The 14,838-nt window shown below is 37.0% G+C and overlaps 1 protein-coding gene across 2 annotated transcripts in view; it reads left to right on the plus strand.

The window, feature by feature from the left end:
• The first annotated feature begins 739 nt into the window (after window positions 1-739).
• gnao1a (guanine nucleotide binding protein (G protein), alpha activating activity polypeptide O, a) overlaps window positions 740-14,838 on the plus strand; it is a 347,630-nt gene continuing 333,531 nt past the window's right edge. The window contains exons 1-2 of one of the 2 annotated variants that reach the window (XM_039763003.1): window positions 740-1,245; window positions 1,438-1,480. In XM_039763003.1, the coding sequence (XP_039618937.1) occupies window positions 1,128-1,245; window positions 1,438-1,480 (161 nt within the window). In that variant the 5' untranslated portion in view covers window positions 740-1,127. The remainder of the gene's footprint in view (window positions 1,246-1,437; window positions 1,481-14,838) is intronic. The other variant, XM_039763002.1, reaches the window with a different exon arrangement.

The raw sequence follows: 14,838 nt of genomic DNA on the forward strand, positions 1-14,838 counted from the left end.
ATAAAATGTATTTGATTTTCACTCATTAAAACAGAGATGGCTGGTGTGTCACTTAAAGAGGGAAAAACAAATAGATTTTAAAGGTCCATCCATCCATTTTTGGATTCAGTTTATTCCAGTGGAGAGACGATGTAAAATTGAATCTGTCAAAGCAGCACTAAGGGGAAATACAAAATACCAAGTCGTCACAGGATAGGGTTATGCACCGGTTTACCCAATATCCACGTTTTTAGATTAGGAAGAAACAAGCATACCAAAACAAAACTCACACAAGACCTGATCTAATGATCTCGAAATCCTCCCTAAGTAGTTGGGCGTCTAGATTTTGGACGTTCTACCCGTGTGTGGATGAGTTTCTTTGGACATGAAGAACATACAGAATTGTTTTAATAGTGGATTCCAAATGGAACCTGTGTGAGTGTCTTATACAAGGTTAACCAAAATCCGTGTCTAACATCGCCAGCGATCTTAGTCGACTAAACAGAGCGAAAGCACGCAGACCTCACATATATAACTACAACGCGCACGAAACCGCACTCCATGCTTGGCCTCTGTCATTAAGAGGTATTTTACAAAATCAAATGGTCTCGGTTTCTTTTCAATCAATTCACTCCTTTTGGCAGTGGAATTCCAAAATTAAGAAAACCAAAGTAAAAAAGTTAAGACGACCCTGACGTTTTGCGTGTGCACACTGGAAGTAGCGCGGGGTTGCGCGCGCGTTCTTTAACAAGCACGCATGCTCGCTCCACTCGTGACGTCAGTCGGCAAGCCAGCCAGCCAGCGAGCTCTGATCCTGGCGCACTCTCCCTCTTTCCTCTCCATTGTGACCAGCTGAACGATGCGATCGTTCGCAGCCATCGCCGCCGCCCATTAGAGACCCCCAGCCCGCACACTTCGGCAGACCGACCCCCGAGCGCTTGCCCAGCCCTCTTAGCCCCGGACCGACTGCAGCCTCATAGTGCTTCTGATGTGTTAGTTCGCCAGCAAAAAAGAAAGGAAGAAGCGACAGCGACGAAGGAGGTGAAGGGAAAATATAAAAAAGGAGAAAGAAGGAGAAGGGGGATCGCTCGTTTTTTCTGCGCTGCCTGAATACATATCGGGAGAGAGAGAGCCGAGGTCTGTTCGCCATGGGATGTACACTGAGTGCTGAGGAGAGAGCCGCCTTGGAAAGGAGCAAGGCAATCGAGAAAAACCTGAAAGAAGACGGTATCACGGCGGCAAAGGATGTAAAATTACTCCTGTTAGGTGAGCTATATATCTCCATTCTTTTTCCCCAAATGCAGCTCTTCGTGCCTCTTCCTCCCCCCATCCGTTGGGCGAGATAGCAGCCCCTCTGCATCCATTAGGCACAGCTGCTTCTTGGTGTGTAATCTCCTTTATCTCCTTACAATATTCTATTGACGGCCCTTTTATTTTGTTTTTTTTTTTTCCTTACAGGGGCAGGGGAATCAGGAAAGAGCACCATCGTAAAGCAAATGAAGTAAGTGCTCCGCTTTGACACCTTTCTGCTTCTCAGATGGGCTGTGATTTTTTTTTTCCTCCTCGGCTTGGTTTGTTAACGCTTAGGTCCGCCATATTTATCAAGGAATGGTTATATCTGAACGTCGATCGAGTTCAGATGTCCATATGGATAATAGTTTGTGGTTTAATCCCAAACGAGCTTTTACACAAAATAAGGAAAATGGAAAAGGGAGGAAAACCTGCCTGCCCTGCTTCACGTAATATGACGAGTGTGCTGTTCACGGCGCCGGTGCTGAAACGAGCGGTGCAATCTGACTGTGATTGATTTTCGTGTCCTGGATGGACGGGTGTATGCGTGGCGTGAAGTATTCAAGTGTACACCGAGGGGAAAAAAGAACAAGAAATAATAAAAAGACCATTTGTACGAACCACCGTCAATTAAAGTCTAACGCCAGGCTTTTATCTCCTTGCACTGCAGTTTTTATGTTTGATCTCCTCTGATAGGTTGACAGGTTAGCTCTTTGGCATTTATTAAAAAATCTGACTGTAATACAGATTTAAGACATGCAGGACTCAATGCCATTTAAAAGCCCCCTCACCAGATTTCAGCATATTCCCATCCCTTCTCCACTGGCAATTAATGTGTAAGGGAGTTTCTCTGGTAATAACCAATTAAAGATGCTAATGCATTGACACATCCGTTCTCAGAAACCATTTGTGGCATTTTCTCTGCACCTATTGTGGATACAAACAAATATACCAGTATTCTTTGTTTCTATCCATAGCTTTATTTTATGGTCAACATTATCTATCTATCTATCTATCTATCTATCTATCTATCTATCTATCTATCTATCTATCTATCCGCATACATCTGTATGTATCTACTTTTAACGCGTGCCTAATTATTTACAGTCATTCTCAGCATATATTTTATCCATAATTATTCTGCCTTGCATGATAACCAGTAGCTACTAAGGAGGCAATTATTATAATGATTCTAGTGAACACAACAATTCTGTTTTTAGCATATTCAAACATTCCTTCAATGCAGAGCTCCTTTTATGTGTTACACCCCACTGATGGTTTCATCTACGGCCTTATTAAGCATTGATAAATGTAGCCATAACTATAATTTTCTTGCTTATGATACTTGATATTATAATCAAGAATAATATTAATATATTAGCTTCTCGTGTGTTTACACATACGTACATTATTAGGTTACCTAAGTGAATTTATTTAATTCAGCTCATTGTGTTTTTTGTTCCTTTTCTCGTGCATGTGAGAATCTATCCTAACAGCAGATGTAAATGTGTAGTAGTCCATCTATGTCTGCTCAAATTGGACTTGTTTCGATTAATTTGCCAGTTGTAAGGTATGTAAATATGACATATTTGCAAACTATGTTCGTTGAGACCTGATTAAATCTACTAGCTTACTACTTAATTGCTGTCTTTATTTTTGTATTTACTAAAATCCTCGTCTAATTACTAATGCGTTATGATTATTTTTATTTTCTCCGAAACTAACGTCATAAAGAGAAACAATTCGCAAAAAAAAATGCATGTACATGAAAGCACGGATTATATATTAAAGCATCAGTAAAATAACTTGTACTCCTGACATAATCGGAGAACGAGGTATGACGCTCCCTTCCTGCCGTTTTGCTTTCTGTGTCATTTTGCTGCTTACATATGGTATATTCGGTATTTTATTCCGAGTTCTCTATTCTCCGTTGGTGCAGTAGCTAGGTATAACATGACACGTTAATGAGTTCAGTGGGTCTGCAGGCACGGGCCCAGTGGCTCTCTTGACGGACTAGCAGATTTCAGGCGGTATCTGTGGTGGACAGCGCCCAGCAGAGTGTATGTGCGCGCGGTCTCGCCTGCTTTCGGAGGCGCTCGTTTTTCTTCGGCTCTGGGTTGCCGATAGATTTACAGAGGGAGATAGAGAGCGCGCGAGGGAGACTGGATATTTGCTGCATTTGAAAGAGTTTCCGGATGGCAGATCTTGGGCGTTGTTTTGATGATAAAAGGCACTGCTGGTAATGAGATACCCGCTTAGTAGGAGAACCTGGAAACTACATTAAAAAAAGATATTTCTTATATATATATATATATATATATATATATATATATATATATATATATATATATATATATATATATATATATATATATATATATATATAGTGTGTATATTTATATGTTTATATCTATATATATATATAGCGTGATTTTAGATCAGCATGTATCAGATGGCTTGAATAAACAACCTTTGATCTCGTTTTAGCATTTATCAATATGTATAATAATTATATTAGCGAATCTGCCTATTGTAATTATGGTACACAGTACTTTCTTACATTTTTTACTATTCTGAAGTAATTTCAAATGATGGAAATTACATTGTCATATCATTTATAGCACTGTCAGTATCAGCCAGTGTCACTTCTGGTTCCATTTGCACCTGGGTGCTCAATTCATGGATTTTTCATGTGATCCTAAGAGTTTTCTCTGGTGTCTCTGATTTCTCCCTCCAGTTCAAAGATGAACTTTTTGGAAAACTGGAGATACAGAATTAGCCTATCATTAGAGAGTGCATGGGTGGGTGTCCTTTGATGGACTGATCAGCTAATTGGGTAGGTTTGAGTCATGTGTCCATTATTGCCATGTGTCCACTACTGCCAGGATACTCTCAGAATTCTTTATAATCTGTGATGAAAAAAAAAGCCCAAGAAATGATTGGGTTAGATGTAACACTTATTAGGCAGTTAAAATATAGCTTTTATTTGTAAACTAATTCAATGTACAGTTTTCAAGTGAAGTGTTAATCATAAGCTTTTTCACATAAAAAAAAATCTTATTCAATATTTGACTCTGTTCTATCAATGTATAAAAAAATGAGCCACTTAGCAGAATTATTTGTAGGAAAAAGACATTTTAGTTTCAGGTGATATAAAGACAATCATGTTTATGTGAAGGCATAAATTTTACCAATCATAAAAACATTTAACCATAGTTTACTGTAGACTGTGTTTCTGTTTATTGTTTCTACAATGCAAGATAAATTTATATAGGTTTGCTTCATATAAATTCAGTGTTTATATATTATGATCCATGCATTTCAATGAATGAAAACAGAAACATTATATTTTAGATTTATTAATAATAATTAATTCAATTTATATAGTGCTTTTCTAACTACTCAAAGCAATTTACATAGACAATGGGGAGTCACTTTGTAGTTTATTGTCATATGCACAGTCAAACAATTGTTACATCATACAATGAAGTTCTTAGTCTATGTATTAGGATTGCATCAGGAATGCATTTCAGCATAAAAGTGTAATGAAATGTTTTATTACAAAAGTGAGTTTTAAATGTTAGGTAATGATGGTATTTCTGAGTCTTTCCTTTAAAAAACATGTTTTAATTAAATGCATGAGGGTGTTTTCCTTATGCTCACTAAATTTTAAGTACATATTAAAGTTGAATTTAAATAGCAGTTACAGTTAAAGAATGGTCATTGCAAGATTGACTTTGTGAGACTTATCTATCTATCTATCTATCTATCTATCTATCTATCTATCTATCTATCTATCTATCTATCTATCTATCTATCTATCTATCATCTATCTGTATGGATTGAAAATAAGAGAAGATGATAACATACTTACTGTATATGTAGCTCATCCATACTCCCTTTCCACCTGATCCAGTTTAAGGCTGTGGCATCCCTACAACTCCAGACAGGGCGCCACTCCACTGGAGGCCTGGTCACCTGCATGTGCGCTCAGTTAAATGGGGCAAGTTTGGAGTCACCGTTTTTCCTAATTCATTAGGACTGGAGAGGAAAGCCGAATAGCTAGCCAAATTTAATAAAGGCCCACCCAGGCTCTAATTGAAATAGTAAAACAAAAAATAATACATCATAATTTATTATCTTTGGTTTGATGATAAATAAGGTGAAGTGTTATGATATGCCTTTTTGCTAAATGCTAGTTCAGTCAAAAGATTAAAATTATGCCTACATAAGGAAAACAGTAGCCAATGTATTTACTGTTACATGGTGCATATTCCTTGCTCAAACTTTCCTCATGTGCTCTCTGACTGCCAGTCTTTTTTATTTTCAAATGTGTCTTTTTGTATGACACTTATAGCTCCTGCCTTGTGAGTTACAATTTTGGTTTTGGTGAATCTTTCACATGTTATTGCACTTGGGCTCTTGAGTCCTCCAGCTTGTCATGTTCAGTCATGTACTATGTCCATTTACATAGTCCAGTGTCTAGATGAACACTGAACTCCTTGTCTCTCTAGTTGTTATTCAGAAATAGTCGAGAATGAGTGTTCCAGATTATCCTTGTAGACTGAGGCTGACTGCATTGAGGGTGTAGAAGCCGTCAAAGAAGTTAGAATTTCAAATATGGTGGAGCTGCCTGTGGTCTTAATGAAAGTACCAGGATGCCCCCTCTCCATATTTTACCAAGTGGAAGAGTACATGTTTTACAGTCTGTTGTGTTCTCCTGTAATAGAAAGGGGTTTTCTTATTAATTCAGTTGACAATTGCCATTGAGACTCTGTTTCATCCCCACTGGACCCATACCACAAACTGATAATGCATTTATCTAAGGCAAGCTCCATTATGTCATGCAGGTATCAGGCCACTTTCTCAAACACCTTCCCTTTAATCCAAGAGATCCAGCAGGCCATTTCAGGCAAATGATTGGATCTACATGGTATAACTACTGTTCTACTGGCTTGCAAGTACACATGGTTTGTGAGTTTTCACCTGAGCAGTTCTTTACTAAATATTTTCCTTAAAAGAACCTTGCCATGTTTTAAACCCTTCAGGTACCTCTAGGTTGTGCAACAATACTGGATAAGAAAGCACATTCAGTCAAGCTAAGTAGTATCTGACTTATGCAATGGCATCTACATGTTGCATATCACTGCAGTATTCATCAGTTTGTGTGTTTTTTAACGTTTATTTTATACTATGCAGTTTGTTAAAAATACTCAGACATTTTAATCACAGTTTTGTTCACAGCCTACTGTAAGTGAAAAGCAGAGTGGCAGTGTTTTGTTGTTTTCTAGTTGAGAGCACTTCTCAATCAGTCATTACAAATTAAATAAATTCATTTTTTTTCTTTCAGATGTATCCACATTTTGACTAATGCCATGTACTGTTTAGTATGTGTGTTTACAAAAGAATGTGAAGGTGTGGGATTATGGAAACTTTATTTTTTGTTAGAAAAATTGTTTTCAAAGTCATTTTTTCTTTTTACATTGTTGTACATGAAAAGTAATTAATGGTCTCTCTTATTATGTGTGGTTTTGCTAAAAATATTAGTAAATCATTTTTTTAGTGAGCTTGAACTGAACATAATACAGGGTGCAATTCATAGCCTGATGGATCATTATTTTGGGTGTAGATTCATCACCTTTTCTATTTGGAGTGTGCATGTATTTACTGTGTTTGCTGGAGTTTTTATCTGGGTACTCCACTTTTCCTCACATATCCCAATATACCCGTATTTTAGGTTAATTCACTATTCTTCTTGGGTCAAGCAAACCTTGGAGGTGTCTTACTTATAAATTCAATAATTTCAGTAGGTTTGTGTTGCTCATTTGTCTTCTGCTCCACATTGCACCCCTTCATTGTTATATTAGTTGGTGACTATCATGTCCCACGTTAACCAAACCTTGTTGATTTCTTACCAAGAAATGTTCATGATAATTTGTTATGCAGCTTGCCATTGTCCCTTTTTGCACTTTTATATGACTAGAAAAAGGGTATTCAACAAGTGAGAAAGACAGAATCCATGGCCACTTTATTAATTAATTTACTCAGGAGGGAGAGGTCTAGACACAAGCAGGGATCATAGACATAGGACAAGGTGGGGTTGATCAAACAGACAAACTTCGATATTACCACAAACAGAAATCATTGTCAGGAATGTTGGATTGTGATCCTCTTTTCCGTATATAAAGCCACCCTGAATTATTTCTTTTTGTGAAGGTGTCTTTCATTGAGTGTATAAGTAAGTTCTGACATGTCATACTACATCACCTTTGATCTTAAATAACACATCTTTAGACATGCCATTAAATGATGAATAACCAATGACTCCAGAGACTCAAAGCATAATACAACACAGTTACATCATTGTGAAGATGACACAAAAATGCAAAGAATAAGCACAAATAAATTTCAAAAAACCTCACAAAGTGAAAAAGTACCCCAAAATTTAAGAAACTAGTGCAAAAAGATTTGAGTTGGTGCACACGATATTTTAATTTGCCAACCAGCAGATCCCCAGCTGGTTGTTCTTGATCAAAGAAACCCATCAATGAATCAAAGACATTTTCAGTGAAGGGGTGGAGATGTGCTGCCTACTGTTGTTCTGCTCCATATTGCTGTCCTTCATGGTCATTTTCATTTCCAACTAACACATGCCCAGCTGATGGTCATCAGTTAGCCAGGCTTTGCTGCTTATTTACTAAGGAATCAGAGGAACATTGTAGGAGATCTGACTTCTCTATTCTGTTCTTGACTTATGCCTGCTACAGATAGACAGACAGACATTCGAACTGAATGTTAGACCAGTTTGTACGGTATATATTATGTTATGGTGATAAAAAACATAAGAAATCAAAAAAATTAGATGATATGTATTTTTTAAGCTAGTTCAACTAACACAATATTATAATGTAATCATTTTCAATAATTTCATCTTTGCTTTGCCTTTTGTCATTTGCAACTCTCTTTATGTCCATTTGAGTTTTTTGTGACAAGGAATCTGATTCTTCAATTGTAATTTATTTTTCTAATAGTTGTAATTATTTCATTTTAAATTGCTACTCCATGCTGTTGCTCATGGGTGCACCATTTCCTCAATAGCTTGATTAATGTTGCTAAGTGTGGTGCATTGCATTATCTATGAGATGGTATAAAAATGCAGTTGTCCAAGATTATGGATCCAAAACAAAAGCCTTTGAGTGTGATTTTTAAGATGTAATGTTGCTGGCTTTAGATTCTTGCTTACAAGATTCTGATTGATTCTGTTCAGTGTATCTTGGCTTACACAAAATTGTCCGTAGTGACAAGCCATAACAACTATGGTTAATCTCCAGATCCCTTATTCCATCAAGTGGCATATTTCCTTCTTTGGAGAACACACATGATAATATAAAAATTGTATACCTCAGTAAATTTCATTTGTATAAATTAAGAGTCTTATGTGGTTGGGGAAAATGTACATTTTCAAGGGCGCTGATATTATCAATCATTGTGATAATTCCCTTTGTGATCTCATGGGGTTAGTCCTTTTCTAACTTCTCTGCTTCGGGCAGCACTTGAATATTTTGCCATATTTATTTTTATTTTGGCAGGACTTCCAGTCTCTATTTTCAGTAATTTGGCTTACCTTATACAAGTTCATAACTTTTAAAAAACAGTTTGACATTACCTGTTCAAACAAACAAGTTAGGCAGGTTTGGTGTTTTCTTCAGGTGCTCTTGGTTTTCCTCATGCTTTTGTCAAAGAAACATGGCTCTCAGCTGATAAACTGCACGTTTCTGAACAGAAAAGATTTACGCTTTTTTAGTGTTTCACTGTGATTTGCAATCTTTTAGAAAATGATCTGAAATTAATAAACAGCATGGACAAAAACCTTTGAGACAAAAATGGCCTTTTCAATTTTTATCTGTTTTAGTGATGTTATTGTTAGTTTTACTTAATAACATCAGAATGATAGCAAACACCAGGTGTCAATTTTGTGTACCAATACCTTGATCTAAGGATTTCATCCTCCTCTTCCTAAAAGTGGATGGTATGTTAGCTACAACAACAGGACTTGGCAGCCATTTCTACTCATCTGCAGCTCTCTCAGGAAAGAAGTGCCTCCTCATTAAGTGTTTACGAAACAAGGGAAGTGAAGCAAAGAACAGATCATTCAGGCCATCACAGCTCATTTATTAATGTAACATTTTAATGATTATGACACTTTGAAATTCAGAGATGCCCAAAATTATGCTCCCATCATGGTTAAACTAGTCCATTTGTCTATAGTTCCTTGTGTTATACTATGCTTCATAAAATTTGTGCAGAATTTACTATACCACTTAACCAGATTCCATCAATGCCCCATTTTGTTGCTAAAGAACTCATTTTAAAGTAACAGCTGGCATTCACTACACTAACTTCCTATATAATTTTGAAGCCCTCTGTCATTTAAGCTTAATTAAAGGTAATCATCCACCCGAAAATGATTTTTGTTTTATATGTTACTTGCCCCATGGCGTTCAAAAATATTTAATCTCGTAATCTCACAGAGATACAGTCATATGAAAAAGTTTGAACCTGCATAATAATTTACTCTACTTTCAACAAAAACAAAAAGATAAGTGGTATGTCTTTCATTTCCTCCATCTGAGTAATGGGGTGTTTTCCGAACAAAGTTTTTAGTGAAGCGGTATGTAGTTGTATGAAATTAAATCAAATGTGAAAAACTGGCTGTGAAAAAATGTGGGTACCCTTGTAATTTTGCTGATTTGAATGCATGTAACTGCTCAATACTGATTACTTGCAACACCAAATTGGTTGGATTAGCTTGTTAAGCCTTGGACTTCAAGGTATTTAAGGTGGTCAGTTGCAAGTGGTGCTTCCTTCCCTTTGACTCTCCTCTGAAGAGTGACAGCATGGGATCCTCAAAGCAACTCACAAAAGATCTGAAAATAAAGATTGTTCAGTATCATGGTTTAGGGGAAGGCTACAAAAAGCTATCTCAGAGGTTTAAACTGTCAGGTTCAACTGTAAGGAATGGAATCAGGAAATGGAAGGCCACAGGCACAGTTGCTGTTAAACCTGGCAGGCCAAGAAAAATACAGGAGCGGCATATGCGCAGGATTGTGAGAATAGTTACAGACAACCCACAGATCATCTCCAAAGTCCTGCAAGATGGTGTATCTGTACATCGTTCTACAATTCAGCACAATTTGCACAAAGAACATCTGTATGGCAGGGTGATAAGAAAGAAGCCCTTTCTGCACTCACGCCAAAAACAGAGTCGCTTGTTGTATGCAAATGCTCATTTAGACCAGCCAGATTAATTTTGGAACAAAGTGCTTTGGACTGATGAGACAAAAATTGAGTTATTTGGTCATAACAAAAAGCGTTTTGCGTGGTGTTAGAAGACCACCGCAGTCCAAGAAAAATACCTGCTACCTACTGTCAAATTTGGTAAAGGTTCCATCATGCTGTGGGGCTGTGTGGCTAGTTCAGGGACTGCGGCCCTTGTTAAAGTCGAGGATCGGATGAATTCAACTCAATATCAACAAATTCTTCAGGATAATGTTCAACCATCAGTCACAAAGCTGAAGTTACGCAGGGGTTGGATATTCCAACAAGCCAATGACCCAAAACACAGTTCAAAATCTACAAAGGCATTCATGCAGAGGGAGAAGTACAATGTTCTGGAATGGCTGTCACAGTCACCTGACTTGAATATCATTGAAAATCTATGGGATGATTTGAAGCAGGCTGTCCATTCTCGGCAGCCATCAAATTTAACTGAACTGGAGAGATTTTATATAGAAGAATGGTCAAAAATACCTCCATCCAGAATCCAGACACTCATCAAAGGCTATAGGAGGCGTCTAGAGGCTGTTATATTTGCAAAAGGAGGCTCAACTAAGTATTGATGTAATATCTCTGTTGGGTGCCCAGATTTATGCACCTGTCTAATTTTGTTGTGATGCATATTGCATATTTTCTGTTAATCCAATAAACTTAATGTCACTGCTGAAATATTACTGTTTCCTTAAGGTATGTCATATATTAAAAGGAAGTTGCTACTTTGAAAGCTCAGCCAATGATAAACAAAAACCCCAAAAATTAAGAGGGGATCCCAAACTTTTTCATATGACTGTAACAAAGGTTCTGATAGAATGGGTGTCTATGGAGACCAATGCTGGACAACAGTAAAAGATATCAGAAATTTAGAGCAGTGGATGAACAGGAAACCTGTTCAAATGGGATTGTGGCTTTTAAATTGAAGCCAGGGCTCTTAACCAATAAATGTTCTTGCACATTTTCTGTTTTCTGAAAGTGTTTATTTTTAAATACTTAAGGAAAAATGCATACGTTTTGCATGCTGTGAGAGTATGACTGGATTATGCAACACGAGTAACATGAGATTTTTCATGAATGTTTTTGATATTATTTGCTGTTGACCTGTTTTCGCCTCTATAGACGTCCATTGCATCAGAAACTTTGTTATCCCTTGTTTTCCATGGCACCATGAGATTAAAAACTTTTCTTGGCCATCAGTAAAAATCACATGGGAAAATATCATATACAGAAGTAATTTCTGGGTGATGTATTCCTTTAAACTTCATTTACTGAAAAGAGTTCAATCTCTCTTCATAGAGCATATCGTACTGTCTTAGAATCAGTGTAGCAGCTGTTCTCTGGATTTTTTTCTTGTGCTGTTATATTCCATTTCTTTATTGAATAGACACCCCATTTCAATCTACACTGATGCTCCCTGGGGAGTAAGGTACAATAGCCCATTGGTTTCTTTTCATTAGCTGAACTAATGGACAAAAGGACTGACTTCACTTTTACTAGGATGTTCATGCTGGTGTGATGGTTTTGTATCACCATGAATGTTAACACTTCCCTTGTAGACATGTTGGAACTGTATTTAGTTTTATAGGCAAGCATAGATGAAGTGTTCACCGAAATGCTAAAGATGGCTCCAAGAATGAGCTGAGATGACTGTGTCATCTCAAGGGTACATGTTTGTCCTGAAACTGGCAGTCTTAGACATCCTGCCTATTTGATGTTGTCTATAGCAGTTGCAGTCTTTTGCTTCTTCATGCCTGCCTTACACAAAATGCATTTTTTGACTATTTTGATTCTTGTTCCAAAACTGATTTGTATTCTCTAAACTAAAGTCTTAATGGGATAAGAGATGATGGCTGGGTGGATCTGTGGATGGAAGTCATAATTTTACCAGAGTCCTAATAATATTTCATGGAGGTGATTGGTATCTTTGTATGACCTTCTGCATATATCTAGCCTTCAGATCTTGTATTAAAAAACTATAATTCCAATTACGCTTTTTAATTGAGTGTACAAAGATTTGGAAGCAATGATTACCATCTTAAATAGGCCCGTTGTAATAACATGATATGCCATGGCAACATGGTGCCACTTCTACACCCATGGGACCAGTAGTGGGCATCACCACCTATAAGAAAAAAAAAAAATTGAAAAAACACAAATAATAAATAATAATTAAAATTATAACAATAATAAAATATCAGTGGAAGAAAATAACAAATAAACTATAACCTGTACTCTGGCATATGTTCCTGCCAGATTAATCCACTGTATGAAATTATAGAGCACAGCGAGCCAACATTTATCACCCCATCTTGAGGCCACCTTTACATTGAACAGTGGCAGTGACAGTGACAGAGGAGGACTTTTGCTAAATACATGATGCATGCAGGCATGGAAGTTCATTAGATCAGTTTTATTTTTTGAATGTTATAGTAGACATTTATATTTCCTGAATACTAAACAACTCTGTGGTTTTATAGTCTCTAGACTCACTGTCACGAGAAAACCCCATCTATGATATTCCATTCAATATGTCTGTATGTCTGGCTATGCAAGACATCAATCTTTTTGGGACTTCTTTCTATTTTTCACCCTCTAGACCTGAAAAACCCTAATTTTTGGGCAATTCTGATCATATTTTGAGCAGGAAATCACCCACTTATGATAAAACCAATAGGTGTCTTCAACAAAAATAATCAGAAGGACTTGGAAGTTGTGCATGTCATGCTAACCAATCTCAAGGCTTCATATCCTAATAGGATACACAGGGCTCACAAAATTTTGAAAAAATTGATATTTGGCAATATAGGCACATGGAGTTTTGCTTTATGCTGTTTCAAGGTTACTGATCATGATTGTGACAATATGTTTGACATTTGATTCTTTACTGGTGAGTCCCTTTAAAAGTCACTCCCAGGAGGTTAAAAATAATACATTTGAAATATAAGCACGTTGAGTATCATTTTAGACTATTTCAAGGTTAGTGATTATGAATATGATGTTATTTTTGATTTAAGATCCTTTACCAAGGACCTAGCCGTCTATTCACCTCAATCAGAGGGTGAAAAATGGCAAACTTCTATTACAATTGAGAGTATTTAGATTTTCAATATTTAAACTCCATCCATCCATTTTCCAACCTGCTATATCCTAACTACAGAGTCACGGGGGTCTGCTGTAGCCAATCCCAGCCAACACGGGGGGCAAGGCAGGAAACAAACCCCTGGCAGGGCGCCAGCCCACCGCAGGGCCAATATTTAAACTGAAGCACATATTTCAATATTTAAAATATTTGGTGCAGGTATTTGTGTTTATTATGTACTACTTCTACCGCACAAAAGTAAATTGTTACATTTCTTATGAACACCCCAAATTAAGGTGGCTTGTGCCAATTCAGACTTGTTTGTTTGTTTATATGACACAGTTTAGAAGTGTCACATGACTGTGATTGTCCCATAATGACATCATGGAAGTGACACTATAAATATGTGGCTGTCCCATCATGCGTTATCCCTTGATGGATATACTACGTTCTCTTCTAGTATGGTTAGCTTAATTGCTGAGTAAGCTGTAGTGTTAGGGTTTGCTTTTGGTTTTAGTTTGTTTCACACTTAACTTCTGAAAAGCATCTTTGATTCTGATTGCTCAGTTCATTTTTGGTCACTCAGTTTTGACTCCTCAGTTTGCCTGACTAGGTTTCCATCTTGGTTAACCTTCTTCTGGTTATCTTTTATTTCTCACAGTAAATGCTGGACACATACTGTATCCCAGTACTAATATCTGCTATTGTCGTTGTCACCCATTCCTTGCTCCAACTTTTATTCCATTTAAGTTGTCGTTGTAATTATGGGGTTCAAAACAGTCTGTCACTGCAGTTCCTTTCTGAGGCAATGAAGGGTCAGAGCCATTAACCACAATCAATTATTTGCTGAAGTTTTTGAAAGTGTAGTCACCTGAAGACTACTGTCACTCCATTGCTGAGGTGTTGTCATTCTTAGCATTTCCATTTTCACCTTTAAGTACATTTTCTAGTTGTGTGTTTCTCCTGGTTGATTTTCGACCTCCATAGTTAATGATTTATTGTTCAGTGTCAGGTTTCAGATTTTGGTTCATTAGAGTTCTTAAAGTTTATGTTTAATGCTTAGCACTGCTTTTCAGTATTGACAAATTTTTTCAGATTACTTAGTGCTTTGTTTATTAAGACATTTTTCCTTTTCGTTCTGGTTTTTCTTGATCTTGCTA

The sequence above is a fragment of the Polypterus senegalus genome, chromosome 9, assembly GCF_016835505.1.
Source record: "Polypterus senegalus isolate Bchr_013 chromosome 9, ASM1683550v1, whole genome shotgun sequence".
Taxonomy (NCBI): Eukaryota; Metazoa; Chordata; class Cladistia; order Polypteriformes; family Polypteridae; genus Polypterus; species Polypterus senegalus.